Source organism: Oryctolagus cuniculus, chromosome 19, assembly GCF_051225735.1.
Source record: "Oryctolagus cuniculus isolate XC-2025 breed Fujian yellow rabbit chromosome 19, ASM5122573v1, whole genome shotgun sequence".
In the NCBI taxonomy this organism is placed as follows: domain Eukaryota; kingdom Metazoa; phylum Chordata; class Mammalia; order Lagomorpha; family Leporidae; genus Oryctolagus; species Oryctolagus cuniculus.
In genome coordinates this window covers 54,391,771-54,419,194 of record NC_142885.1, presented here as the reverse complement: position 1 = coordinate 54,419,194, position 27,424 = coordinate 54,391,771, and the positions used below count along the sequence as shown (strand labels likewise).

Sequence of the window (27,424 nt, the reverse complement as noted above, 5' to 3'; positions counted from 1 at the left end):
TTTATGCCAATACCACACTGTTTTAACTATTATAGCTTTTTAATACATTTTTTCTTTTTTCTGTTGGTTTAATGTATTTTAAAGTCCAGGAGTTAATTCCCCCTGCTTTGTTCTTTTCGCTAAGCATTGCTTTGGTTATTTGGGGTCTTCGGTGGTTCCATACAATTTTTTTTAATGTTTATTTATTTTCATTTACTTAAAAGGCAGAGCCTATACATATTTTAGTAGTGTTTTTTCTGTTTCTGTGAAAAATGTTATTGGTAACTTGAGAGTGGTTACATTGAATCTGTAAATCAGTTTGGCTAGTGTGGCCGTTTTAACAATGTTGGTTCTTCCAGTCCATGAACTTGACTTGTTTTTCCATTTCTTTATGTCTTCTTCAATTTCTTTCATCAATGATTTGCAGTTTTCACTGTAGAGATCTTTCACCTCTTTAAGTTTACTCTTATGTGGTGTTTTACTTTATTTTTGGCAGCGATTGGAAATGAGATTTCTTTCTCAAATAAGCCGCTATTGGTAGAAAACAGTGTTCCTGATTTTTTACATGTTGTCTTTGTATCCTGCTACTTTACTGAATTTGTTTAACAACTTTTGGGTGAAGTCTTTGGGGTTTTCTATCTATAAGTTCATGTCACCTATAAACACTGACAATTTGACTTCCCCCTTTCCAATTTGGATGCTATTTATTTCTTTTCCTTGCCCAACTGCTCTGGCTGGGAATTTCATACTATAATGAGTATAAGTGATAAAAGTGAGCTCTCTTACCTTATTCCAGATCTGAGAGGGAAAAGCTTTCAGATTTTCCTATCTAGTATGATGTCAACTATTGGTTGTTATATATGGCCTATGTTACATCGAGTTTCCTTTATTTCTTTATTTAAAAGGCAGAGCAAGCGACAGAGAGAGAGAGAGAGAGAGAGAGAGAGAGAGAGAATCTTCTATTGTGTGTGTTCACTCCCCAAATGGTTGCAATGGCCAGAGCAGGCTAAGGCCAGGAGCCTGGAACGCCATCTAGGTCTCCCATGTGAGCTGTAGGGGACCAAGTACTTGGGCCATCATCCACTACTTTCCCAGGTGCATCAGTAGGAAACTGGATGGGAAGGAGAGCAGCCAGGCCTCAAAGTTACACCCATATGGGATGCCGGCACTGTAGGCAGCAGCTTTATCCGCTACGCCACAGTGCCAGAACTCCAACTCATATTTCTATTTTAATCTTCCAATTTACCTCTTTCTATATTTTCTGTCTCTTAGAATTTTAATGTAGTTATTATTTTTCAATTGTTTTGGTTTTTAGTCATTATTCTAAAAATATGAATGGCTTATGCACCATGTTTACAAAGATACAACATTCAGAATTTGTGTAGTTACAGGCCGGCGCCGCAGCTCACTAGGCTAATCCTCCGCCTAGCGGCGCCGGCACACCGGGTTCTAGTCCCGGTTGGGGCGCCAGATTCTGTCCCGGTTGCCCCTCTTCCAGGCCAGCTCTCTGCTGTGGCCAGGGAGTGCAGTGGAGGATGGCCCAAGTCCTTGGGCCCTGCACCCCATGGGAGACCAGGATAAGTACCTGGCTCCTGCCATCGGGTCAGCGCGGTGCGCTGGCCGCAGCGCGCCGGCCGCAGCGGCCATTGGAGGGTGAACCAACGGCAAAGGAAGAACTTTCTCTCTGTCTCTCTCTCTCTCTCACTGTCCACTCTGCCTGTCAAAAAAAAAAAAAAAAAGAATTTGTGTAGTTACTCTCACCAGTGTTTTCTACCTTCTGATATTTTCCTCTTCATTAGCATATCTTCCTTCCAGTTTGTTCATATTTCATTTTCCTCATTTTGTTTTCCATGCTTTCTTTTAATTCATTTGCCATTATTATTATGGTAATTTGGTTTGTTTGTCTAGTATTTCATCAATCTCTATTTCTTTAGGTTCTGTATTCTAGGCAGAGGTTTAACGTGTTGCTTCAAGTGTTGTGTTTTTTTTCCTGTGTATTTTTTTTAATTTGGGGGGATATTTTGGCATTTGAAGAATTAGCCAACCCTCCCAGATGTTTCAGTCTGATTTCAAACAAAAGAACTCTCTCCAGCTGCGCCAGCTGAAAAGTCTGGCCTCTCAGTTCTTTCTGAGGCTGCATCCTTTCTGGACGATGTAATGGAATGGAAGGGGTTTGCAGGTTTCTACGCAGGGATTCTCCTGGTGTGTATGATACTGTGCCCTGTCTGGTTTTGTAGTAATCTGCAAAACTGGAGCTCTACCTACTGTATATCTTTGGTATTGCACTCTTGACCAGGTGTACTAAAATATAATAAATTACATTTAAGAGAGAGAGAGAGAGAGGGAGAGAAAAAGCTCCCATCTGTTAGTTCACTCCTCAAATGCCTACAACAGTCCAAACTATGCCAGAGCTGAACCTCAGAGACAGGAATTTATTCCAGGTCTCCCACATGGGTGGCGAGAACCCAACTACTTGAGCCATCACAACTGCCTTCCAGGGTGTGCATTAGTAGGAAGCTGGAGTTAGATGCCAGAACCAGAAACTGAACCAGGAGCTCCAAAACAGAATGTGGGCATCTTGACCACTAGGTTAAATTCCCACTCTGGGTCATCTTTTTTATATAGACCCCCCACCTGGCATACCATTACTGTCAGTGGATTTAGCCAAGAAAGAAACTAGCCTCTTGGAAGGCCCCTCTAAAAGTTAGAACTTGCAGTTCATTCACATCCTTTTCCTCTCCAAGGAAGGGATGGGAGTTAGGAACTTCCTGTCTATCACACAGTGTTTCAGAAGGAGGAGGAACTCTGCTGAAAGAGCGGGGGAGGGAGATGAAGCCCTGAATTTTACTTCTGGGCTTTAATGTTATTGAATTCACACTCATCTGCAGAGCAGGAACGTCTCAGCCAGTTCCTAGATTTCTCACAGAGGCACATGGTTCCTGTCTTTGCTAAATCCATGTCTCCTCGGGGTAGGAGGGCCTAGGAGTTCCTGTTTCATCATCTTGCCCTTAGTTGTGATTCTTCAGTAAGCTTGATTCTCAGTTTTAACCTTAAAATAGCTAAGATTTTACTGCAGTGCGGTTTTTTATATAATTCAGAAAGTTAACATTATGTACATGCCTCATTAAGAATGAAAACAATTGTACTGACTGACAGTTTCTTCCCAAAAATTGTGTTTAAAAACCCCACTACCACCAGCCACTTTGGGTTTTGCCTCTCTTGGAGCCCCCTCCTGGCCACTCTGCCAGGAGGTCCCTGACTTAAATAAATCTTGCTTTTAAATGAAAAAAAGAAAGAAAACAAATATAGGAAGAAAATATCAATTGTTTAAAAATTCGCCCTTAAGTATAGTCTACACTTCTTTATTGATATTAATAATTCCCATATAAGTAAGATAGTAGCTTCCTATCTCTGTACAAATATCTATAAATATGTGTACACACACAAGTACACAAAATTTGTATTTGTCCCCATTCCTTCTAAAAGATTTTGAATATTTTGAAGGATTTCCTATGGGAAATTCATGGATATACAAAATAAAAGGAAGATTTTCTATCCAGTACAAGTTTATAACATTTTTTCCTCAGTTATAAATTGACTCATAAATTCATAACTTAAAATCCATAAAGTTCAAAACTAGGAGTAGCCTTCTGGGCTCACATCTATGTCCGAGCACTCAGGTTTGAGTCTCCTGATTCCAGCTTCCTGCTGCTGCGCACCCTGGGAGGCAACAGATGAAGGCTCAAGTACTGGGTCCCTGACAGACACGAAAATGGAGACCCAGATTGAGTTCTTTCTTCCAGCTTCCTCTGGGCCCAACTGCAGCTGCTGCAGGCATTTGGGGAGTGAACCTAATGGCTAGAAGAGCTCTCTCTTTCTGTGACTCTGTATCTGTCATTCTTGCCTTTCAAAAAAAATAAATAACTTTATAAAGGACTTGTAGCTAAAATATACATAAGATACATAAAACCATCAGTCAGAAGACAGTAAATTGAGGGGTTGGTGCTGTGGTGCAGTAGGTTGATATTCTGCCTGCATCCCTGCAAGCAGATTGGAAGAGGTTCCAATCCAGCTCTCTGCTATGACCTGGGAAAGCAGAGGAAGATGGCCCAAAGTTCCCTGAACCCATGTAGGAGACCAGGAAAAAGCTCCTGGCTCCTGGCTTTGGATCAACTCAGCTCCAACCATGGCAGCCATTTGGAGAATGAACCAGTGGATGAAAGACCTCTCTCTGTCTCTCCCTTCTCTCCCTCTCACAGTCTGTAACTCTACCACCCAGATAAATAAATAAAATCTTTAAAAAAAAAATAAGAAAGAAGACAGGTAAATTGAAAACCAGATAAAAATCAGTTACTTCCCCAAAGAAGACATACAAACAGCCATTAAAAAGGCCAAAAAGAGTCAACATCATTTTCCACTAGAGAAGAGAAAACAGCACCAATGCGCAAGAGCCACTATAAGCTATTCAAAGGGATGAATTTCCAAAAAACTGATGATGTCAGTTTCTGGCCAGGATGCTAAGCAGCAAGGACTCCACTGCTTGCTGGAATCCAACATGGTACAGCCACTGAACAGGTTCTCACAAAGAAACACAGACAGGATACACCGTGACAATCATCTTCCTGCTATCTGTCCAAGTTTGAACACTATGTCCAGGTAAATACCAGCATGCAAATGTTTCCGTCAGCTTTATTCAAGAATGACTTGCCCCAAACAGAAAGGATTCAAGATGTCTTGTAAGACGTAAATGTAGGGAACCCAAGAGGCCGGGGACCCGCAGACTCAAATATTCAGCCAGACTGCATCTTGCCTTCACTGTGATTTGTGATTTGCATTGAGGCCAGCACAGCTCGGCTGTGGAGCTGGCAAGTCCCATGGTTCTGTGGCCAAAGCATGCTCTGGGAAAGGCAGGCCAGCGTGGCGCAGGCGGGGCCAGCTGGACACAGTGGCTCTGTCGGCGTAGCTGCGCCCTCTCATGGCGGCTGGCTGCCCAGAGAATCTTCAGCACGCTTCAGTTCCACACGCAGGAATCACCGAATGACATAGCTGACTGGCTGTAAGTTGGGCTGACCCTGCACACCACCGACTTCCTGTGGATCTACCTTACCCAACACAATATGTTTTACAAAGAAATGCACTGTCATAAGCAGGGAAATGCTGATTCATTAACTCCACAGAGTGGTTAGAACAGTTCCTCAGAATTATTCTGATGAATTGTAAATATGAGAGAAAGCTAGTATTGCCAAAAATAGACAAGCAATACCAATGATTCTACAGTTAAATGAATGAGTGAATGGATGAAAAATAGCATAATACATAGTAGTTACATAATAAAATATTTAGTAAAGTTCCAAATAACTAATGTAACTACCAACTTCTCCAGAGGATGATGCATAACTTCTCACTTGAGTGAGAGATACATAAATTGACATTATCCAAAGATCATACACAATGCACAGAGAAAAAAAATTGCAGTGGATAAGGCCAACAACCACTACCTCAGTCAGGTGGTCAAAGTCATCAACAGCAACAAAGTTATCTTGGGAGCACTTATAAAAGAACTTCAAAAGCTTCATGGAAAATGTCTTTTTTTAAAATTTGGTACAAAATGATTTGAAATCCATGCAAAGTTTCTTTATAATACACACTTTTCATGAACTTTTTGAAGATTCCTTGTATGCATGGATTTCAATTTTTTTAAACTGAAATAAGTTTATTTTCTAATTCCATTTTCCACAAACTTTTGAAGTTCCTTGTACTTTTGGTATGAAATGTTGGCCGGCACCGTGGCTCAATAGGTTAATCCTCCGCCTGTGGTGCCAGCACACCGGGTTCTAGTCCCGGTCGGGGCGCTGGATTCTGTCCCGGTTGTTCCTCTTCCAGTCCAGCACCTGGCTCCTGGCTTCAGATCAGCGCGGTGCGCCGGCCACAGTGCGCTGGCCGCGGTAGCTGTTGGAGGGTGAACCAATGGCAAAAAGGAAGACCTTTCTGTCTCTCTCTCTCACTGTCCACTCTTTAAAAAAAAAAAAAAAAAACACCTTTTCCTAGCCAGTGCCATGGCTCCCTTGGCTAATCCGCCACCTGCAGCACCAGCACCCTGGGTTCTAGTCCTGGTTGGGGCACCAGGAATAGTCCCGGTTACTCCTCTTCCAGTCCAGCTCTCTGCTGTGGCCCAGGAGGGTTGTGGAGGATGCCCCAAGTGCTTGGGTCCCTGCACCCACATGGGAGACAGGGAGGAAGCACCCGGCTCCTGGCTTCGGATATCCGGCCGTGGTGGCCATTAGGGGAGTGAACCAATGGAAGGAAGACCTTTCCCTCTGTCTCTCTCTCTCTCTCACTAACAGCAAAAAAGGTTTTCCTTGGCCGGCGCCGCGGCTCACTAGGCTAATCCTCCACCTAGCGGTGCCGGCACACCGGGTTCTAGTCCCGGTCGGGGCGCCGGATTCTGTCCCGGTTGCCCCTTTCCAGGCCAGCCCTCTGCTGTGGCCAGGGAGTGCAGTGGAGGATGGCCCAGGTGCTTGGGCCCTGCACCCCATGGGAGACCAGGAAAAGCACCTGGCTCCTGGCTCCTGCCATCGGATCAGCGCGGTGCGCCGGCCGCAGCGCACCGGCCACGGCGTCCATTGGAGGGTGAACCAACGGCAAAGGAAGACCTTTCTCTCTGTCTCTCTCTCTCTCACTGTCCACTCTGCCTGTCAAAAAAAAAAAAAAAGGTTTTCCTTATTTTTATTTTTTATTTTTATTTTCCATCCAGTGGAGCCTTATTAACATAGAAGGAAAATCTTCTCTTCTCCCTTTTCCTTAAAGTAGCCAATGTACTCATGAACTTCCACCTTGTTTCAGTGATGCCACTATGTCAAAAGGCACATGCATGTCTTTTACTGGATTGCCTCGTATAGGAATTGCAGTTTACAGATACATACCATCAATGCCTATGAGAGCCTGGATTCCCAAGTGGTGCTGACAAAGTGTGTTTTCAACCTTTTGAATTTTTTGCTTCCTTATGTTAAAAAGTACATCTTAGTGTAGTTTTAATCTGTACTTTTCTTGTCAGTAATATGGACCTTTTTTTTCACATGCTTAGGAGTCATAGGTGTTTTCTGTTCCTCTCAAAGTCTGCTGTTGGTCTATACCTCTTTTCCTAGTGGGTTGTTTGGCACTGTCTCCTCATTTTTGAACTCTATGTATTTGAGAAAAGGCAAACCCCTTCCTGTGTGATCTTAGTCTCAAATATTTGTCCACTTCACATTCTCTTTTGACTTTTCTTATGGCATTTTATTCCAGGTAGATAGTTTTGAATTCAGTCAAATTTATTCACCAATTTCTTTTACCATCTTTGGATTTTGAACTGACCTCATCGTCAAGGCCAGGCCCTGCCCTGGGACCCAGCAGGGGACCAAGACAAGTTGCTGCCACAAGGAGAGCAACTTGGGCTGAGGGACAAGCACCCAGGGACAGGAAATATGAGCTGGGCAGTGTCAGGACCACACAGGGCTGTGGATGCCCGAAGTGGGGCCTATTGGTGGTATCCTGGGTCTCCCTTGCCATCTCTGACAGCAGGGTCTGGACCCAGGGCTTTCTGGCCATGGATTATTTGGGTAGGGGAGTCCAGCTAGCAGAGTGAGAGCCTGAGAAAGTGAAGGAGAAGGGAGACAAGCTAGAGCAAGGACAATGAGGTTCAATCCAAAGACATCTCTAGGGGGCCGCCTGAAAGGTGCATGAGACCCTCCGCTCCAGCAGGAGACTCCCAGTTACCCCTGGATCCTCCTCGGTGAGGACCGCCTATAGGGAACAGAGAGGAATCAAGGAAAACCTCCGTAGACCATGTGCCAGAGCCACGGCTGGAATCCTGGTGAGGCCAGAAGCCAAGGGCCAGGGGCAGCAGGTTCTAGCCCCTCTTTTCCCTCTTGGTACTCTCTCTCTTCCATTCTGTGCCTGACCTTTTCTACGACTCAAGCCCTCTGCTCTACTCCAGCCCTAGGTATAGTTCCTCTTAGAACTGCCCTCTGCCCATCACTCAGTAAAGAAATGCTAAGGACCGTGCAGTTCACAGGAGGGTTCAAGAAATCTCTGCTCCAAGCTCAGCTGCCCACAGAGTCTTAATGGAACGGCGCCCTTGAAGAGCAGCTGGTCCAGTGAAGGAAGGGCCCTACAATGTCTGACCTGGGATCCTCCTGCTGGGCTCTCTGAGCCACTGCTGGAGAGCCATTGCCCATGACCTAAACTGGCCACATCGTGGGATGCGTGCCTGTGTGCCTGTGTATCTGGTCACAAGGCACCAGTGTGACTGGCAGACACCTGGTCCTCAGTGAACACTTCTAGAATTAGCCCAAGACCACCACATCCAGATAGATATTCCCGACCCCAGAAGGCTACCTCGTGCTCTTCATGGTCAATACTACAGAAAAGGCAATCTCGAGGGGGGCCAGTGTGGTGGCACTACGGGTTACGCCATCGGCCACAATGCCAGCCTCCCATAAGAGTGCTGGTTTGTGTCTTGGCTACTCTGCTTCTGATGCAATTCCCTGTTGATGAGCCTGGGGAAGCGGTGGAAGATGGCCCAAGAGCTTGGGCCCCTGCCACCCACATGGGAGACCCACATGCAGTTCCTGGCTCTTAGCTTCAGCCTGGCCCAGCCCGAGCCTTCGTGGTCATTTGAGGAGTGAACCAGCAGATGGAAGATCTCTCTCTCCCTCTTTGTGTATAGTTATGCCTTTCAAAAAAATAAATAAAAATCTTTTTTTTTTGAACAAAGGACAATCTTGCTTCTCTCTGCAGTACCAGAGTGTCCGCCCATGTTTGATCTGTGAATGTGAATCACATTGTGAACCAGGAATTATCAGTTGGTCTTCCAGGACACAGACACTGAGACAGAGAGGGGATGTCATGAGGTTTATTAGGGAAACATTAGGAAGGATGGAAGAGGGAGGAGGCAGCAAGGAGCAGGGAAAACACTCAGGAGTGCACACTGGTCAGTTCTTCAATGTGTGTCATCGCCGCAGCATGCTTAGGGTGGCTCGGGCTCCTCTTCAAATTTCAGAATGATTGGCATGGAAGGCAAGAAGATTTGAGATGATTTCCATGTGGTCTTACTTTTGTCCTGTCCACACTGTGTCCCCTCATCTGTCTGGGCTACGAGCGAGTACCTCCATGTGTGGCTGTTTCTGTGTCTCCAGCTCATGAAACATCACAGTCTGCACATCTCAGGCAGATCTGAGCTTCCTGTGAGCCATCCTCATCACTGCCTCACCTTGTCATGTCTGAATTTGAGTAACAGAGAGGAGACTCTGCCTCATCTTTGCAAACAGGGTTGCAAGTCGTGTCTTGGCCTGAGCTATTACGCCCTTAGATTTATTTACTGTACTCCAGTGAACATCTTTTGATGATCTTACAAGAGGAGAGTTTTCATGTGACATGGGAAGGGGAGCGCCCAGTATGTGCAGACATTTGCCGGGTACTTTTGCCATGGGCTTGTTTCTTCTTCCTGACAGTGTCCTCAGAAACCAAAAGGATTTCCGTGTCACAGGTGACTGAGGGGGGCTCAGAGGAGGCCCCACAGAGTGTGGGTACCAGGGCCTGAGGCAGCAGAGCCACAGGGAGAGCCCCATGGTGCCTGATGTGGAGCTGAGAGCAAGGCTAGAGGAGGCTGGGATGTGGTGAGAGGCGCCCAGCTGGGCAGCACACAGTCAGCCTCAGTTCCCCCTGGAGCCTCTCATCACGATGCAGAGGGAGCTGCCCACTGCCCCAGACCCAGCTGCACAGTCAGAGTCTTTGGGGCCTCATCAAGCAAAGTCTCCTCACAGGACCAAGGTCCATTTCCTGGACCTCCAGGGCACACGTCCTCACTGGCACTCCCTTATCTTTTCTGCCAATGATGGACAAAGGGCTTGAGGGCAGCAAGCTCTGAGCAGCGTGGGGCCCTGGCCTACTGTGGGTCACGGGGATGCTTCTGGAGCTGTGACTTCATGGGGTCTCCACGCTCCTACTTTCACTGCCCGCCCTGCCTGGGTGGCCTCTTCCAGCCCATCTTAGGGAGCTCCCCAGACCCCCAAGAGGCCCGCCTCCTCCCCTCCATCTCTCTTCTCCCCCACGCTCCTGTTTATTCCCAGGAAAATCACTCCCTGACTCATACTCCCAGGCCCTGCATTGGCGCTCTCATTATATTGCTGCCCAGCTCTGTGCTGTGGCCTGGGTGTGTCTTCCCTGGAGGACATCTGATGCCCTTGAAGTCAGGGAGGGGTTTCAGTCCTCACAGAGCTGGGCACGTGGCCCCAGATTCCATGTGTATCTGTAGAATTGATATTTCTGGCTTCTATAAGCAACTTATTTCCTCATATATCTGCTGCCTTCTCATGATGGGGAGTCAATGCAGCCCCTTGTGTGTCCTCAGAGACTTACGTTCCAGCTCCTCAGCCAGCCCCACTCCCCTGCTGCACCATTCAGAGGGAGGGAGAGAGGAGTACACTTTGCAAGTCAGTTCACTCCACGCGGATTAACATACCATACACTGTGTACAGTGTGCTCTTTGGAACATAGCGCATTCGCCCATATCTTTTGCACGGTGGACAAGAGCGGTTCTTCTTGCGCATTCTCCAGGCAGGAGGGCACCTCCGTGCCTCCATGTTGACCTGCAGAACACAGTACAGTAACATTGCTGTGATGGGCCCAGCAAAGCAGGTTGACAGGCCATGGCACCTGCACTAGGTTTCAGTATGCAGCGTCAGTGCTCCAAAACCACCCTGCTCTGCTGGGTCTTGACCCATGGAGTGGGGCGGGGTGGAGGGTGGGGGACAGTCCTGGATGCCAGGGCAGTAAACGGATGTCACCACACAAAACTGTGTCTGCCAATCAGGATGGAGTGGGCTGGTCCTCAAGGATTCTGTCACAGCAACTCACAAAGAGAAGCCTCCCAGACAGGGGTGCCTATGTGCAGCTCCCCTCCCCCCAGCACACCTGCTCCTCACGTGCGTGCTGAGAGGAGAGGGAGGAGGGGGAGGAGAGGGCACCTTCCACACAGGCAGCACCAGCCCCTGGGGAGGACTCCACAGGCTTTCCCTGGCCTGTCCCTAATTCTCAGAGCTCTGCAGGGCAAGGGTGGCCTTAGCACACTCCACAGAAAGCCCACTCTGAGTCTCAGAAATGGGGGCTCCCAAGGGATCAGAAAAACTCACTTCAGGGGGTGCAGCGGGTGACACCAGTGCCCCTGCAAACCCCTCTCCTTCCTGCTGCTTCCCTTGACAGAAAGGGTGTCCTCCCTGGAGGTGCCACCACAGGCACAGAGCTCTCCAGGTGACCTGGAGTCCCGGGCACACAGCAGCAGTGTCGCCTTTGGAAGTTAGTGAGGCACAGGGACAACATTGACCTCAACTCACAGGTAGGACTGAAGTTTAAGTGCAGGAGGATGTGGGGGCACGCGCTGTCCTACACAGAATGTGCTTGGGATGAAAATCAGTGCATTTGCAAATCAAAGCAGAGACGTCCTGGGAAGTGAGAGACCCGTGAGCTGGCGCAGCTCCCCAGGTCGGCTGGAAGGCTGCTGCGGGCACTCCAGACCCGACTTCCCCCTTCACTCTGTCCCTGCCTGTGTACACTTCCGGCACAGAGAAGCAAGGCCGGATACGAGCACAAGGCCCACCCTCAGAGGGACTCGGCAGCAGCAGAGGGGACAGCAAAGAGGTAGGAACTTAGCAAAGCCCGGACTCTGAATAGACACTCAAGATTGCACCCAGCACAAGACCCTGTCGGAGGGAATGGGCTTCACGTTTTTCATTTCCGATTATCACAGCAGGTGTGCTAACAGATCAGTCACCTGCCCCCACAAAGGAAAAGGTCAAGTGGCAACCACCAAATACAGGAGCTCAGGAGCAGTCATCGCGCGGCAAGGCCCGGAGTCAGGAGATCGGTGCCGTCCTCCACCCGGGACCGCCAGACACTGACCCGGACCCCCTCGGGCCCCAGCCTCAAGCATGAAACCTTCAGAGGCGCCACCGACACGCCCAGCTGGGAAGGGTGAGGCCCGTGGATCCTGGGGAAGATTTTGCTTTTTGAAAAGTGAAAGACACAGCAAAGGTATCACAAGACCCACACAGTGCAGACGAGGCCAGGAGAGCAAGCCTCCGCAAAGTCAAGTGTCCCTAACTGGGGGCGAAGAAATTGACCCCGGTATGTACCTGTGCGTTCTGAGCGTGCTTGTCCAGGACCGGGCCACTGCGTCTCCCAGGGCCTGCGAGGGCGCCTGCATCTGCGGAAGGCAAGAAGAGACCGGGCTTGGCTCGCACACATTCCGTGCCCCGCAGCCCTGCATGCCTCCCCCACCACCTGAGCCCACAGGGGGCCCTGACCAGAGGCCCAGGGTCACCAGGTGCCACAGAGAGCCCTGAGGATGACTCCAGCAGGAGTTTGCCCAACACATCCCCCTACTGTGCACAGGGCAGGACACAAGGGAGCTGGAAATCAACAGGAAAACCAAGGTTTCCCTCCCTGCAGGGGAAGTCAAAATTCAAACATGGATTAAAAATGACAACAAGGCAGCCTTGGGTGCAGAGGACACCCACGAGCCCTGCCCTGAGCTGCACTGCTTGTCCTTTGCTTCTGGCCCTGGGTGGATTTTCACTCCCGCGGTCGCCATGTGCTCTGCCTTCTGTTTCTGCCTCGGCGTCGTTTACATATTAAGGGGCACAAATGGGCTGCCAGAGACTCCTATGCAGTGGTGAGACAAGCAGTGCCCTGGGGGTCAACGGGACCCTGCGAATGTGAGAATTTCACTCAGGACAGCAGGGACACCGACGCTGGGGGACATCTGCTCACTAACGGAGGTCCAGAGCACGCAGTGCAAGATGACAACGGAAAGAATCAAGGCACCTCCAGAAACACCTGCTACATTAAAGTGAACGGCGGCAGAATATTTATCCACGCAGACAGAGCAAGGCAGCTGCTTGTCTCACAGGACCTTCTGCCCCAACTCGAGAGTGTCCTTGTGTTATGTTTCTCAAGTAAAAGAACAATAAAGCTTCTGCCCCTGACTCAAGGGGGCAGGAGGAGCTGGCCCAGTTCCCCACTGTGCACAGAGCAGCTGAGAGGTCAGGGGTAGTGGGGAGTCCACGGCCAGTACAGGGGCCTCGGCTCCACCCTTCATGGGTAAGGCCCAAAGGGCCACGTGGCCAGGACACCTGAGTGTGCTGCCTGCCCAGGCGTTCCCTTTACTAAGTGCTCGCGGACAGTGTTCAGAGACCCTCATGATCGCCCCCAGAACAAGAAGCGAGGGGAGGAGTCTGCCACGGAAGTGCAGCTGCTGCCCCGCCCCCACTGCTCCTACCTCTCCGGGCCTGGTTCTCCCAGCCGGGTCCTCCCAGGGCTGGCCCCTGCCTCTTGTACCCCTCGGCCAGCTTCTTCATCTCCCATCTTGAAGACAGAAAAAAATGCGCTTGAATGACAGCGAGAACATCATGGCACTCAACACAGCCTTATCTCAAAAATGCAAAGATGGGCTCGAGAGGCCAGCCTAGCCCGTACCTGTACCTCAAGTGCTCAGTCTCCCTGTTGAGCTGCACCAGCTCCTGCTCTAACGTATTGGCCCTGTGCTGTGGGAGGAACACGTGGGCTCGTCAGTCACGGAAGACAGGGCACAGAAGGAAGGAAGCTAAGAAAGAGTCTTACCCAGCTGTCCAGAGACTTTCTGTACTGCGCAGAGACCTGAGAAAGCCAACGCATCACAAGGGTCTGGTGAGGGCTTGTGGGGGGCGTTAGGGTCGGGGCGAGGGGCGCTCAGGGCTCTGCAGAACGCAGCTCACCTGGCACGCAAAGCTGCGCTCCTCCTGCTGCAGCTCCTCCTGCAGCTGGTGAATTCTGCTCCTGTGATTTAGATTCGCTTTCATGAGTGAAAGGGCACCGCTGGGTGTGATTCTCAGTCCCTGCCCGAGCCCCTGCTGCCCTCACACTGAGCCTCACAGTTTATCCGCACCGCTGAAACAGTCCCCTGTCTGTGACAGTGTAGCAGGAGCACCGCTGTCTCTCTCATGTCCTTGTCTATCTGGAACGCACGCCTGCAGCTTCCGGGCTGGCACCGCTTCCTGGTCCCTTCTCAGTGTTTCCCTGCTCTCTCCTCCACCCCCAGCACCTGTCCCCCTGAGGCCCTACTCTCTGACTTAGGCCCTCACCGTGTTTCCCCAGGCCGCCATGGCTGGGTTTCCAAATGGCACAGTCACTTTCGGAGATGTGACTCAGCCCACTTAAAACTGCTTTCCCAAAGCTTAGGACAGTTGGTCACCGATCCCAGAACCATTTGCGTGAACCAGATTTCCACACGGTCTGGCCAGTGTCGGGGATCAGGAGATGTCTAGCAACTGTACATTTTTCTAATTTGTAACACTTGACTTTTTTTCTGACGTGGGTTCTCTCTACACACATCTTCTAAATATTAGCTTCTATTTCTGTGTGAATCGCGAGTAAACATTGTACATAGGTTGAACATTTAACCATCTGTTGGAGGTTTCGTGAGATGCTGGTGCTTAGCACCTGAACTCACTTGCATTCCTCTATTTCTGCTGTAGTCGAATTCAGCTTTTCCTCTTTTGCAGACAGCTGCTTCTCCGTATTGGCCTGCTCCTGTCTTCCTCTAGCCATTGCCCTGAGACAGGAAGGAAAGAGACATCATCCAGTAGCTCCAGTGACACTCTGCCTGTCTCCCCGCCAGCGGTCTGCAGGCCAGGAGTCAAAAGGCCCCTTCCCCCACAACCTGCGCTGTGTTCAGTAGGAGCCCATTGGCCTGGGGCGGTCCCGTATTCTGAGTTCCTACATGAAACTGCAACCTGGCTTAGTGTGCCATCAACTAAGAGCCTAACTCGGGAGTAGAAGGAACAGCTGAGTCTCAGCCAGTCACAAGCAGCCATGCTTCAGCCAATCAGAGGCGCCAACAGATGAGCCCACAGGTGTGAGGCAACCACCTGGTTGGAACCCATGAAGCTATCTCTGCGCTTGCTTACTCTGTGAATTCTCACTGCCTGCAGAGCAGAGATGTCTGACTCTCTTCTGGTTCTGAGTGCCGCCCCCTCAGGAACAGTTCTTTGACCAGCGAGGCTCTGGTTTAATTTTTATGCCCTGCAGTTTTTCTTAACACCCATAAATGTGTAGACTGAGCCCCACACTCCAAGGAAAAAACTAAAGCTTCCCATACAGGGACAAAGAAAAATCCATCTCTGGCCTGCTGGCGAGTCCCAGGCCATTCTGACTGCTAATTCCTCTCTCTCTGCTCCTACTCCTAAGTAAATAAAGTCAACGACATGAAAAGCACTTTACGATATGCACTGTGCACCTCTCCGGGCGCAGTCTCCTGTGCTTAGTTGGGGAAAGCTCTTGTCAGTTCAGTATGGAAACCAGGCCCAGCCAACTGAACACAACTCAGCTCACTCGGATGAAGCAGGGGATCTTGACTGTCTAGTTTTTCCATGGGAGGACTGAACTTCTCCCTGCAAGGCTGGTGCCATGGCACAGCCAGAGAGACCCTGCCCAGACACGCCATTGCCAGCAGGTGCAGCAACTGCTGGACACCTGGGCAGGTCGGGAGAGGAACTCCTGTCGCCTACTTCAGACATATTGTTTCGAAGGCACAGAGGCAGGGACTGAGAAGGAAGACAGTGGGGTTCAGGCTCTGCTAAAGAAGGGACTCACTGAATTCCACACACTGTGGTTAAGTCCCAGAAGGGTGGTGGACTGGAAATGTAGTGACTCATGTGGGACTTGGCCTACAGTGAGTGACCTCAGTTGTAGGCTGGATTCAGGGGGCCCAGTCCTGCCAGTGCCCTGCCTGTCTGCAGCCAGATCACATCCAACCAGACCTCAATGATTTTTTTCCCAAGGTCTGGTATTGAGATAATGACTAAGCACGCAGCAAGCCAAGACCAGGTGGTGGGACTGAAACCTAAAGAGCAGGGCACATGGACCCCGAGGGAATCCAGATGATGAGGTCGTCAGTGGTAGTGCCAGTGTCCCCTCTGACCCCAAATAAATGATAGACAGGAATTTCTGACAACCAGCCAGATGGGAAGAAAAAACACAGGTTCTAGAAATCAAGGCAAAAAGGACAACCGCAATTGTGTTGAGAGTGAACATGGCAATAATATTGCAGGAGTTACTCTTAAAAAGTGAGAATTGTTTGCACGTGTGCTGACACAGCAGTGTCTGTCACAGTGAACACATGAACGTCTTACTCCTCGGCCATCTGTAGGTCTTTGCGAATATAGTCCAGCTGCAACTTCCAAGTTTCAAGTTCAGGATCCTTTTCTGCTTTCACAAATGCCCGTGTGTCACAGTTGAATTGTAATTTCCTTACATGTTCTGTAAAGGATAAAACAGTTGTCTTTGTGTGTGTGTACATGGACCTGAGGCCTTGGGGTGAGGAGGGGAGATGGGGAGGGCCCTGGAGGCCAGAAGCCATTCTTCACCTGCCCAGGGAAAACTCATTTCCACTCGGTGGGGCTTTCTGCCAGGCAAACACCATACCTTTCCGCTGATGTGTGCTGGAATTCAAGGTTCTCGGCTCTGCTGCCCCAGGCCTCTCATTTATGAATTGAGACTTTAAGACAAACATGAGAAGAGACATTCAAGAAGTATGACAGCACAGTGTGACTCTCTTTAACACTACTGAATTGTATATTTTAAAAGGGTTGCAGTTTAGTATATGTGCTACTGAAGCTAGCGCTTAAAAGGGTTAAGACAGTTAATTTTACGCTATGTGTTTTTGCCATAATTAAAAATCTCTTTAAAGGAAGTGAGGGGCACTGGCATTGTGGTACAGCAGGTTAGGCCACCACTTAACAACACTGACATCATTTGTTGGAGTGCCAGTTCCAGCTCTGGTTACTCTACATCTAACCCAGCCAGCTTCCAGCTAATGTGCCTGGGAAGCAGCCATTCATGTTAGTCCAAGTATATGGGTCCCTGTCACCCATGGGGGATAAGAGGATGGAGTTCCTGGCTCTGGACTTCACCCTTGATTGTCATCTCATCATTTTCCTTCTTACCACCTTGTCTTTGGACTTCGGTGTCATATTCCAGAGCAAGGACTCATTAATGGTAATTTTAACCTAATGAAAAACATGCTTATTGGCCAGCGCCGCGGCTCACTAGGCTAATCCTCCACCTTGTGGCGCCGGCACACCTGGTTCTAATCCCAGTCGGGGCGCCGGATTCTGTCCCGGTTGCCCCTCTTCCAGGCCAGCTCTCTGCTGTGCCCAGGGAGTGCAGTGGAGGATGGCCCAGGTGCCTGGGCCCTGCACCCACATGGGAGACCAGGAGAAGCACCTGGCTCCTGCCATCGGATCTCGGCCGCAGCGCACCGGCTGCGGCGGCTGTTGGAGGATGAACCAACGGCAAAGGAAGACCTTTCTCTCTGTCTCTCTCTCTCACTGTCCACTCTGCCTGTCAAAAAAAAAAAAAAAAAAAAAAAAAAAGTAAAAAAAAAACACCATGCTTATTAATGATGTGATTTCTGAGAACAAAATTCCATGTAGAGACCACACAATCATGAAATATTTGTTCTGAATCAAAGGTAAGGTGTACAATGGAAACCCTGTAGCAAATGTAGACAGCTTACCTCTGACGTAGTGTTCTTCAAATTCTCTGTATATTTTTCTTTTTCTAGTATCTGCACATAATAGAAATAAAATGTGCATTGTGATTTCCATAGAAACACTGGACCAAACACTTAAAATATGAAAGGTTGAGCAAATCTATCTGGAGCTACCTCTATATTTGATGGAAAAGTGGTTGATCTAGGCTGGGGCCAGGGACTGTCAAACACACAGAAATGAGGAACAAAGAAACACCTCAAGGCATGAATGTTTTGTGGCATCACACCATTTCTGCTTAGTAGCTCGCGGGACAGACTGGGTGAACAATGAGGGCAAAGAAGGTGGTGTTCAAGTCACATGGCTCAAATGCAATGTTCTTCATAGATAAGAAAGGAAATCAAAACAAAACCAAGTGTCTCTCACTTCACCTAGAAAATTCTCTGTTCAGCATCAAGAGTGTCAGGGACTGCTTTCCTTGGCCTGATGTCTTGTTCATCTGATAATTCTCTCAGTTTTGTTTTGTTTTGTTTTGTTTTGTTTTTTAACCTTGCAGGGTAATGCTGAATGTTTGCTTACTCAGGTCAGTCTTTTACATTTAAGACATTGTGTGATGGGTACAAGAACGCTGAATAGCACTCAGTAGAAGTCAGCCCCCAGGCTCACACAGTTGACTGTCAGTGTGGATAAGCGTGACATTTCACAGTGTTGCACATGGGGCTGCACCATGCGTTGCACATCTTCTCTCTAGGAGTCCCAACAGGTCCTCACAGTGCTCATCAGAAAACAGGCCTCTCCTGCTTTCCCCAAAGGTAGGAGAAAGTAGCCCAGAGTCTTTCCTTCTCTTTGAAAAGGCCAGCCTTCTTGAAAATCTGTTTTCCCAGAGCCTAACTGCGATTTTTCCAGAAACTACATGACCACTGTGAAGGGAAATAGCCAACTCTCCCTCTCTCTACCCTTCCTAACCTGGAGGGAAAACCAGAATCACACTGAGCAGCACAGGTGAACGTTCAGGGCTCAGGCTCCGTGGAAGACTGAGCTGCTCAGGAACCCTGGGGCCCGATCACCACCACAGGGCTGCTCCATGGCCCCTGGAGCTTTAGGCTGAGGCACTGTGTGCCAATGTTATGGACTCAGGGATATCTCCTCGAGGACACAAGGGCACGGACAAGACAGGAAATCTTAGCTTCTGCCACTCTCCGTTGGAGTAAACAGAAAACAGCCTAATCTGTAGTCAGACAAACCTAAAACCCCCACATACAAACTAGTTATTGACCTCAGTCCCGTTTAACCTGCATACGATGTCTGGGTTCATTGAAGAATTAGAAAACATAGTAAATTCACCAATAGAAACAAAACCCACAGTTTGACAGAAAGAAAGCATTTAACTTACACTGAGCTATGGCAGCAATAATAGAATGATCAGACTTGGAATTTAAAACCACTGATTAATATGGCAAAGACTCGGATGGAAAAACTGGGCGTAATGCAAGAAGAAATAATCAGCAGAGAAAGAGAAATTGTAAGGCTCCAAAAGAAAGGCAAGATATCAAAACACAGTAGCAGAATGAGGCATCTCTTTGATGGTTCACTATCAGGCTCAACACAGATGAAGAACAAACCAGTGAATTTAGGATGTCAGGGGGCCAGAGTTGTGGCATAGTGGTAAAGCCACTGGTTTGAGTTCCAACATGGGCACGGGTCTGAGTTCCAGCTGCTCCCCTTCTGATCCCGCTGCCTGCTAATGGGAAAGCAGAAGATTGCCCAAGTGCTTAGACCCCTACACCCAGGTGGGAGACCTGGAAGAAGCTCCAGGCTCCTGGCTTCCGCCTGGCCCAGCCCTGGTCATTGCAGCCATTTGGGGAGGGAACCAGCAGATGGAAGACCTCTGTCTCTCTAATTCTGCCTTTCAAATGAATAAGTTCAAAGAAAGGAAGGAAGAAGGAAGGAAGGAAGTCCCAAAAGAAAAATGTAAAGGAGAAAAGGAGATGAAAAGCAACACAGGGAATCTAAGAACAGGACCTATTGGCACTTTTTAAAGATTTATTTATTCATTCATTTGAAAGGCAAAGTTACAGAGAGACAGAGACACACACACAGAGAGAGAAGAGTCTTCCATCTGCTAGTTCACTCCCCAAATGGCTGCAAAGGCTGGAGCTGGGGCAATCTGAAGCCAGGAGCCAGGAGCTTCTCTGGGTCTCCCAGGCAGGTGCAGGGGCCCAAACATTTGAGCCATCTTCTACTGCCTTCTCAGGCCATGACAGAGAGCTGGATTGGAAGTGGAGCAGCCAGGACTCAAACTGGCTCCCATGTGGGTTGCTGGCACTGCAGGTGGCAGCTTTACCCACTACACCAGGCCCTGAAACTATTGACATTTATTGCGTACTTTAATCCCATGGGGCCAGCACTGTGGCATAGCGCATAAAGCCACCGCCTACAGTGCTGGCATCCCATATGGGCGCCAGTTCAAGTCCAAGCTGCTCCACTTCTGACCTATCTCTCTGCTGTGGCCTAGGAAAGCAGTAGGAGATGGCCCAGTTCCTTGGGCCCCTGCACCCATGTGGGAAGACCTGGAGGAAGCTCCTGGCTCTTGGATTCGGATCTGCACAGCTCCAGCCATTGTAGCCAATTGGGAGTGAACCAGCAGATGAAAGACCTCTCTCTCTTTCTCTGCCTCTCCTCTTCTCTCTGTGTAACTCTGACTTTCAAATAAATAAATAAATCTTTTAAAAAATTCCATAACAGAACAATACAGGTTCTTCCCAGGCTCATAAACATTCACCAAGGTAGACACCACTCAGGGCCATAAAACACATGCTAAACAGTCATAGTAGGAAATTTCCTCTCAGGCCAAAGAATTCATCTACAATTCAATAGTAGAAAGATAGCTGAAAACCTACAAAATAATTGGAGACTAAATGACATATCTCTAAAGAACATGAGTCAAGGGAGTAATCTCTAAAGAAATATAGAAATATTGCAATGTAAATGAAGATGGGGTTTTAAACACTGGTGGGATGTAGGGAGAGTGTTGCTTCAATGAGGAGTAGTGCTAAATGCAAACAAAGGGATCCGTGGCTGAAAATTCCTCTTCATTTATAATGCAAAGTATGCCTGTATGGTATGGTAGTATACTCACAGCAAGTTTAGTTCTGCAGAAGAAAATCTTAAATGTAGAAATCCCAAGGAAAACACCGACAATCAACTTCTGGAAAATTCCCAAACAATGCAGACCGAAATGAAACCGGCACTGTGGAATCTCAACCATCTGTAAGATGACATCAGAAACAGTGAGAATCCTCAAACACATTACACAGTCGCAAGGGCTCACCCTTAGGACCCCTGAGCAAGCCTGCCAGGGGTCACCACACTCCTCAGGTCACTGCAGGGAATTCCACTGCCTCAAGAAACGTCACACTTGCCAGTCTCGCGTTTCCTGGGTGTCTGAGTGTGGAAAGTCATTGTGAAAGTGGGTGCCTTCACGTAGAGAACCCAGGTCACCCTGGCCCTGCCCTCTCTGGGGTCTATCGCTGCACAGAAACCCCCTTCATTGCACTTCTTTCTGGGATTCATTGATTTTCCTCATTTAAGCATCAGCATCAGTAAAAAAAAGTAGAATCAATAGGTAATTTTATTTTAAAAAAAGGTAAGTTTTATTTATGAAATAAAACCAAGATGAAGATACTGAAAATGATGCTGAAGTGTGGATTTATTATTATTATTGACATCAATTCTATTAGACCTTCATGGGAATGAAGACAGAAATTCCCACAGAGTAAATTCTGACTGCTTTCCATGGATTGCTCTGGATTTAACTGTATGCTTTTCGAAAACGTAGCTCTCGAATTCTAAATGTTTCTTTCAAGATGATGAATTAAACAGAGCTAGTAATGCAAGTGTTATGCTAAGTCAGGAATGGAAGAAAATTATTTCCTGATTTATGAAACATGTGAGTGATTTTAGAAATATGGTGTTGAGTAGAATAAGACAAAAGGAATAAATATGGTAAGCATGCATCTGTTCATACAAAATTCTAGAATAAGCAAAGTTAATCCTTGATATGGGCAGGAACTTACTGGGAAAAAGTGAGGGCAATTATTGGGTGACTGTCACATTGTAGATCTTGAGAAGGTTTTTATATATTTTCCAAACAGTGAACTTATACCCAATATTTATGTTTTCCTCCATGTAACTTTTTTTGGAAAAGGAAAATCTGTCAACAAATAGGTAATTCTAGTTCGTGACAGTCATGCTGAACTACTTAGGAGGAAGTACAGTGATGTCTATAATTCAATATGAAATATACTGAAACTAAGAAGGACTGAGAGGGACGGATGAATATGTGTAAATTCATGTTTGGTAAAATGTTAATCAGCCAATGCTATATGTCTGCACATTTTCATAACAAAATGGCAGTGCTAATTAGCAAAACCAGGCAAGTGATGGGGCTGTGTGGATGAAGCTGCCGCCTGCTACACCAACACCTTATACTGGAGCACTTTTCTCAAGTCCCAGCTGTCCCACTTCCAATCCAGTTCCCTGCCAATGTTCCTGGGAAAGAGCAGATGATGGCCCAAGTGCTTGAGTCCCTGCTGCCCATGTGGGAGACCTGGATGGAATCTCAGGCGCTGTGGCTTAGACCTGGCCCAAAACTTACTGTGGAGCCATTCAGGGAGTGAATCAGCAGGTGGAAATTCTCTAACTTTGACTCTTCCTTCCTTTTTCTGTCACTCTGCCTATCAAATAACTCTTTTTAAAAAATTACCAGAACTGGGGCCACAGTGGGTAAAGCCACCACCTGCAGTGCCGCCATCCCATATGGGCGCCGGTTCTAGTCCTGCTGCTCTACTTCTAATGCAGCTCTCTGCTATGGCCTGGGAAAGCAGTAGAAGATGGCCCAAGTCTTTGGGACTCTGCACCCGCATGGGAGACCCAGAAGAAGCTCCTGGTTCCTGGCTTCCAATTGGCCAAGCTCCAGCCATTGCAGCCATTTGGGGAGTGAACCAGCAGATAAAAGAACTCACTCTCTCTCTCTCTCTCTCTCTGTCTCCCTATAACTCTGCCTTTCAAATCAATTATCATAACCAAAATGTCTTTTATGTCTGAATTTTTTTTAACAGGAGTTCCAAAAATGATTGAGATTGTTCATGCTTGAAGAATTATAGGTACAATACAATTGGATCTTTCTCATTGTGGAGTTGCAAAATTCAAGGAGATGTTAGAAAACTTCACAAGCATGTGAGTTTCTGAGTTTTTATTTTAAGGGTAAAGATCAATGGAAATACAATTCCTGCAACCCATTCCAAAATAAAAGATAAGTAAATTGTGGTATATCCAAGGTAAAGAGTTCTACTCAGCCATGGAAAGGAACAAACTACTACTATATAAAACGATATGGATCAATATCTGGTCATGCTGACTTAACCAATCTGTAAAAACAATAATAACATCCATCATGTTGGATTACTTTCTATAAAATGAGATAGACTGGATCAGTGGTTCAGGGAAGAATGGGAGGAGGGAGTGTAGAGGTCAGATGAGTTAACAAGGAGCAGAAAGAAATATCTGGAGTGATGGCCGAGTTCACAGTCTAAATGAGATGATGGTTTCATTACTGTATGCATATGTTAAAAATGAATAAATTCTACTTCTGAAACTGATACTGTTTTCTATAAAGATCTTTGCCAAACAATCTGTAGGAAAAAAACCTGGTACACAAACTCACAGTTTTATGTTTCCAATGAAAACACAGACAATATTTTAAAATTACAAATAGAATTTTACCTAAATTTATAGGCAAGTTTATGCTCAATTAATAAGTAAATATAAACTTACTTTGGATGTTAAGCCAATATCTCCTATTGAATGTTCATGAAATAACCGGTGAAATTGTGTTGTAAAAAATCCCAAAACATAGACAAACTATATGGAAGAATGAGAAAGAGTTTATAAAAATTGCTGTAGTATCAGTGGGATAATTCATAGACATACGTTCACAATTCTGAGTTTCTTCTGTAAAATGTAATAGCCTGGAGATCAGTGTAGCAGGGCAGTACAAGAGGATGGAGGGAGAAGATCAGATGGATGAAAAGGGAGCAGAAGGAAATGTATGAGAGCGATGGGAGAGTTTACCATCTTACATGATGTGACAAGTTCATTACTGTATACAAACGTAAAAAAAATATATATCCTAGCTTTGAAGAGATACTGCTTACTATACACAATTAACCAAACAACTTGTAGAAAAACATTTTATACATAAACTTAGAGTTTAATTTTTTCTGACAACACATGGAAAATCTGTTAAAATGGTTAATAGAATTTTACCTATGAATGTATAAGCCAGTTTACAATTGGTTAATAAATGAATACAAACTTACTTTGGAGGTGAAGTCAATATCTCCTATTGAATATTCGTGAAACGACTGGTAAAATTGATTTGTAAAAAATCCAAAATCATGGCCAAACTATATGGAAGAATGAGAAAACATTTACAGAAGTTGCTACAGTATAAGTAGGAGTAATTCATAGATATATGTTCACGATTCTGAGTCTCTTCTATAAAGTAAATAGCCTGGAGATTAAGGCAGCAGGGCAGGACAAGAAGGTGGCGGGAGAAGGACGATGGATACACAGGGTTTAGAAGGAAATATATGAGAGCAATGGGTGAGTTTACCATCTTGAATGATGTGACAATTTCATTAATGTATACAAATGTAAAAACAAATACAACCTATCTTTGAAGAGATACTGCTTATCATATACGATTTTGCCAAATTTAATCTGTAGAAAAACTCTACTACACAAGTTGACAAGAGCTTTTTTTTCTGACAAAACATGGAAAATCTGGTAAAATGGTTAATAGAATTTTACCTATGAATTTATAAGCCAGTTTACAACAATTAATAAATGAAAACAAACTTACTTGGAAATGAAGCCAAGATCTCCTATTGAATGTTTGTGAAATGACTGGTTAAATTGTTTTGTAACAAATCCAAAAATATGGTCAAATTATATGGAAGAATGAGGAAATGTTTACTAAATTTGCTAAGATATCAATGGGAATTATTCAGATCCTTGTTTATAGATATGGGTGTGACTGGTGAGATGGACAACTGCTGTGACAGTCATACCTGAATTATTAAGCCAAAAGAAATTAAGCCCACTGAGCCGATACTGTGGCATAGCAGGTAAGCCGCTGCCTTCTAGGCTGGCATCCCCTATCAGAGCACCAGTTCTAGTCCCAGCTACTCCAATTCCAGTCCAGCTATCTGCTGACATACGTGGGAAGGTAGCGATGATGACCCACAAACTTGGGCCCCTGCCACCCACATGGAAGACCTGGAAGGAGTTCCAGGCTCCAGGCTTCAGCCTGGGCAGACCCCAGCCATTGTGGGAGTAAACAAGTGGGTGGATGATCTCTCCCCTCTTTCTCTCTCTCTCCCTCCTTCCCTCCCTCCCTCCCTCTCTCCCTCATTTCTCTCTCTCTCTCATCTCATTCTACCATTCAAAATAAATACATAAATCTTAAAAAAAAAAAAAAGCCCATCATGTCTGAGTCCCTTCTGTGGAATGTAATGGACTAGGATCAGTGGTTCGATGGGGAATGGGAGAAAGGAGACATTCAGGTGGATGAGCAAGGAGCAGGAGGAAATATTTGAGAGTTATGGATGAATTTGCCATCTTAAATGAGGTAATGATTTCCTTGCTGTGTATAGTTGTTAAAAATAAACAAATTCTATTATTTAAAGACATACTGCTTACTGCACGTTTACCAAACCATCTGCTAGAACAAAATCTGACACACAAGCTGACATGGTTTTATTTTTCTGACCAAAACATGGAAAATATGTTAAAATGGTTAACAGAATTTCACCTATGAATTTGTAAGTCAGTTTGTAATTGATTGACAAATAAATATAACCTTACTTTGGATGTGAAACCAAGATCTTTTGGATGTACATGAAATAGCTGGTTGAATAGTTTTGGAGCAAATCCAATTATATGGCCAATCTGTATGGAAGAATGAGAAAAACAATTACAAAATGTGCTAAGGTGTCAATGGTGATAATACATAGACATCTATTACACACATGAACATGACTGAGAAAGATGGGGAACTCCTGTGACAGTTATACTTAGTTATTGTCCCAACAAAAATGAACCCATTCTGTCTGATTTCCTTCTATACATGTGATAGATTTGGCTGAGCAGTTCAGGATGGCAGGATGGAAAGATTTATTCCAAAAATTAAGTACGCATTATTGTTGAACCCAGATTTCCAAGAAAACCTGAAGTTTTCTTCAATGTTCACAATGATTCTGAACCAGCACACTTTGTGTGAAGTTTGGAAGTACATGAGGATTTGCAGGGTAAAGTGATGTGTGTTCCAACTGACACTATGAGAATCGAAGTTATTTAGAAACACAACTCCAAACAGCCACTAAGACTTCCTCTTCCTGACTCCTGGTATTGCACCTGAACCGATCAACGGTGACAGTAGACATCACTGTGTGAAGGAAGGCAATAAATTGGGAATGTTTGGTCACCATGACAAAAGGCAAACATATCATTCTACAGAACCTAGATGTGCAAGTGTTATTGGAAGAAAAGCTCAAAATAGAATTCACGCCAACCCACAACCCAGCCTCAGTTTTGTGCCTGCTGAACTTCTCTAGAAAGTGGACGGAACCTGAGCCCTTCCACCGTCAGCCCTCCCAGCGGAGGGGAGTGCAGTGCGCAGTCCTGGGGAGCACGCTCTCTGTGAGGAACCCCGCCGGCCGGGAGGCCTCGCTGCCGTTGCTCTCAGCACCTTGTTTACAGACGCCCATCAAATGCACGAGAAGCACAAGGCCATCTGGCCAATCACTGTAAAACACCCCCGCCCCGGCCCGGGCCCTCTGGCTACACCTGCCGGCTGCCTGGACATGGCTGTCAGTTATGCAATCCTGAGTGAGATCCAATGGAGCCACTAAAAGCTGAGGCTCTGACAGCCAGTGACCATAGGCATGGATGGAGGAGGGAAATGCAAGCCAGGATCATTCATCCACATGCTCAGAGATGAGGATGGGCAAGGAGCTCCACTGTCATTGACAATGCAACCTGGTAACGGCAAACAGTCTCAATAAAAACGATCAAGATATTTCCTCCTTTGAACACTGGACAGAAACAGAACAGTTTGTTGGGTTTTTTGTTTGTTTTTGTTTTTTACTTTGAAAGGTTTTTTTGGCTCGTTTTAAAGATGTATTTTGAGGCCTCCTACCTGGAGCTCGTGGGGAGGCAGTGGAGGAGCTGCGTCAAGTAGATCAGGATAGTCACTGAAGTGCCGCTTGTCATCTTCCCCCACGTGCTGGGCGCGTTGCCGCTCTTGCTCACCCTTCTCTAGAGCGACACGGCCGCCAGCCATCTCAGGAAATGGGGACAGAAGGGGCGCTTCTGCTGCCCCACAGTTCCAGGACATAGTCTGGGGTGAGATGGAGGTGTGAGCAGCTGGAACACATCCACCCATCACAACAGACAGAGCAGCGATGTTTGGGTGTTCCCAGACAACTGTTACTTCCTCAACCCTACAGAACCAGAAGCTGCCACTGAAATAGGGCCTAGTATTCGGGCCACCTTTTTTGTTTTTATTTTTATTTTTTGCCCTTTCTGTCTTCCTCGAATATGAGAAATATACTTTAAAAAATAAAAGACTCATCTATGGGGCTGGTATCATGGCAAAGCAGGTAAAACCTCCACCTACAGGGCCAACATTCCATGTGGACACCAGTTTGAGTCCCAGCTGCTCCACTTCTGATCCAGCTCCCTGTTAATGTGCATGGGAAACAGAGGAAGATGGCCCAGCTACTTGGGCCCCTGTCACCTACATGGGAGACTCAGTT

At 46.8% G+C, this 27,424-nt stretch overlaps 1 protein-coding gene across 2 annotated transcripts; it reads right to left on the bottom strand.

Moving 5' to 3' along the window:
* Positions 1-8,856: 8,856 nt before the first annotated feature.
* Positions 8,857-27,066, bottom strand: LOC138847039 (uncharacterized). Of its 2 annotated transcripts, none has more exons than XM_070064596.2 (16): positions 26,806-27,066; positions 25,473-25,556; positions 23,924-24,010; positions 23,379-23,465; positions 20,683-20,811; positions 17,570-17,620; positions 16,477-16,549; positions 16,185-16,311; positions 14,504-14,605; positions 13,770-13,830; positions 13,636-13,671; positions 13,492-13,559; positions 13,295-13,380; positions 12,150-12,220; positions 10,481-10,607; positions 8,857-9,006 (listed from the first exon to the last, which is right to left on the bottom strand). In XM_070064596.2, the coding sequence occupies exons 1-16, from the start codon at positions 27,049-27,051 to the stop codon at positions 8,987-8,989; spliced, it is 1,455 nt and encodes a 484-aa protein (XP_069920697.2). In that variant the 5' UTR covers positions 27,052-27,066; the 3' UTR covers positions 8,857-8,986. The 2 variants fall into 2 exon arrangements, with proteins under 2 accessions (XP_069920697.2, XP_089177665.1); XM_089321539.1 differs by having other exon boundaries at positions 13,498-13,559.
* Between the last annotated feature and the right edge of the window lie 358 nt (positions 27,067-27,424).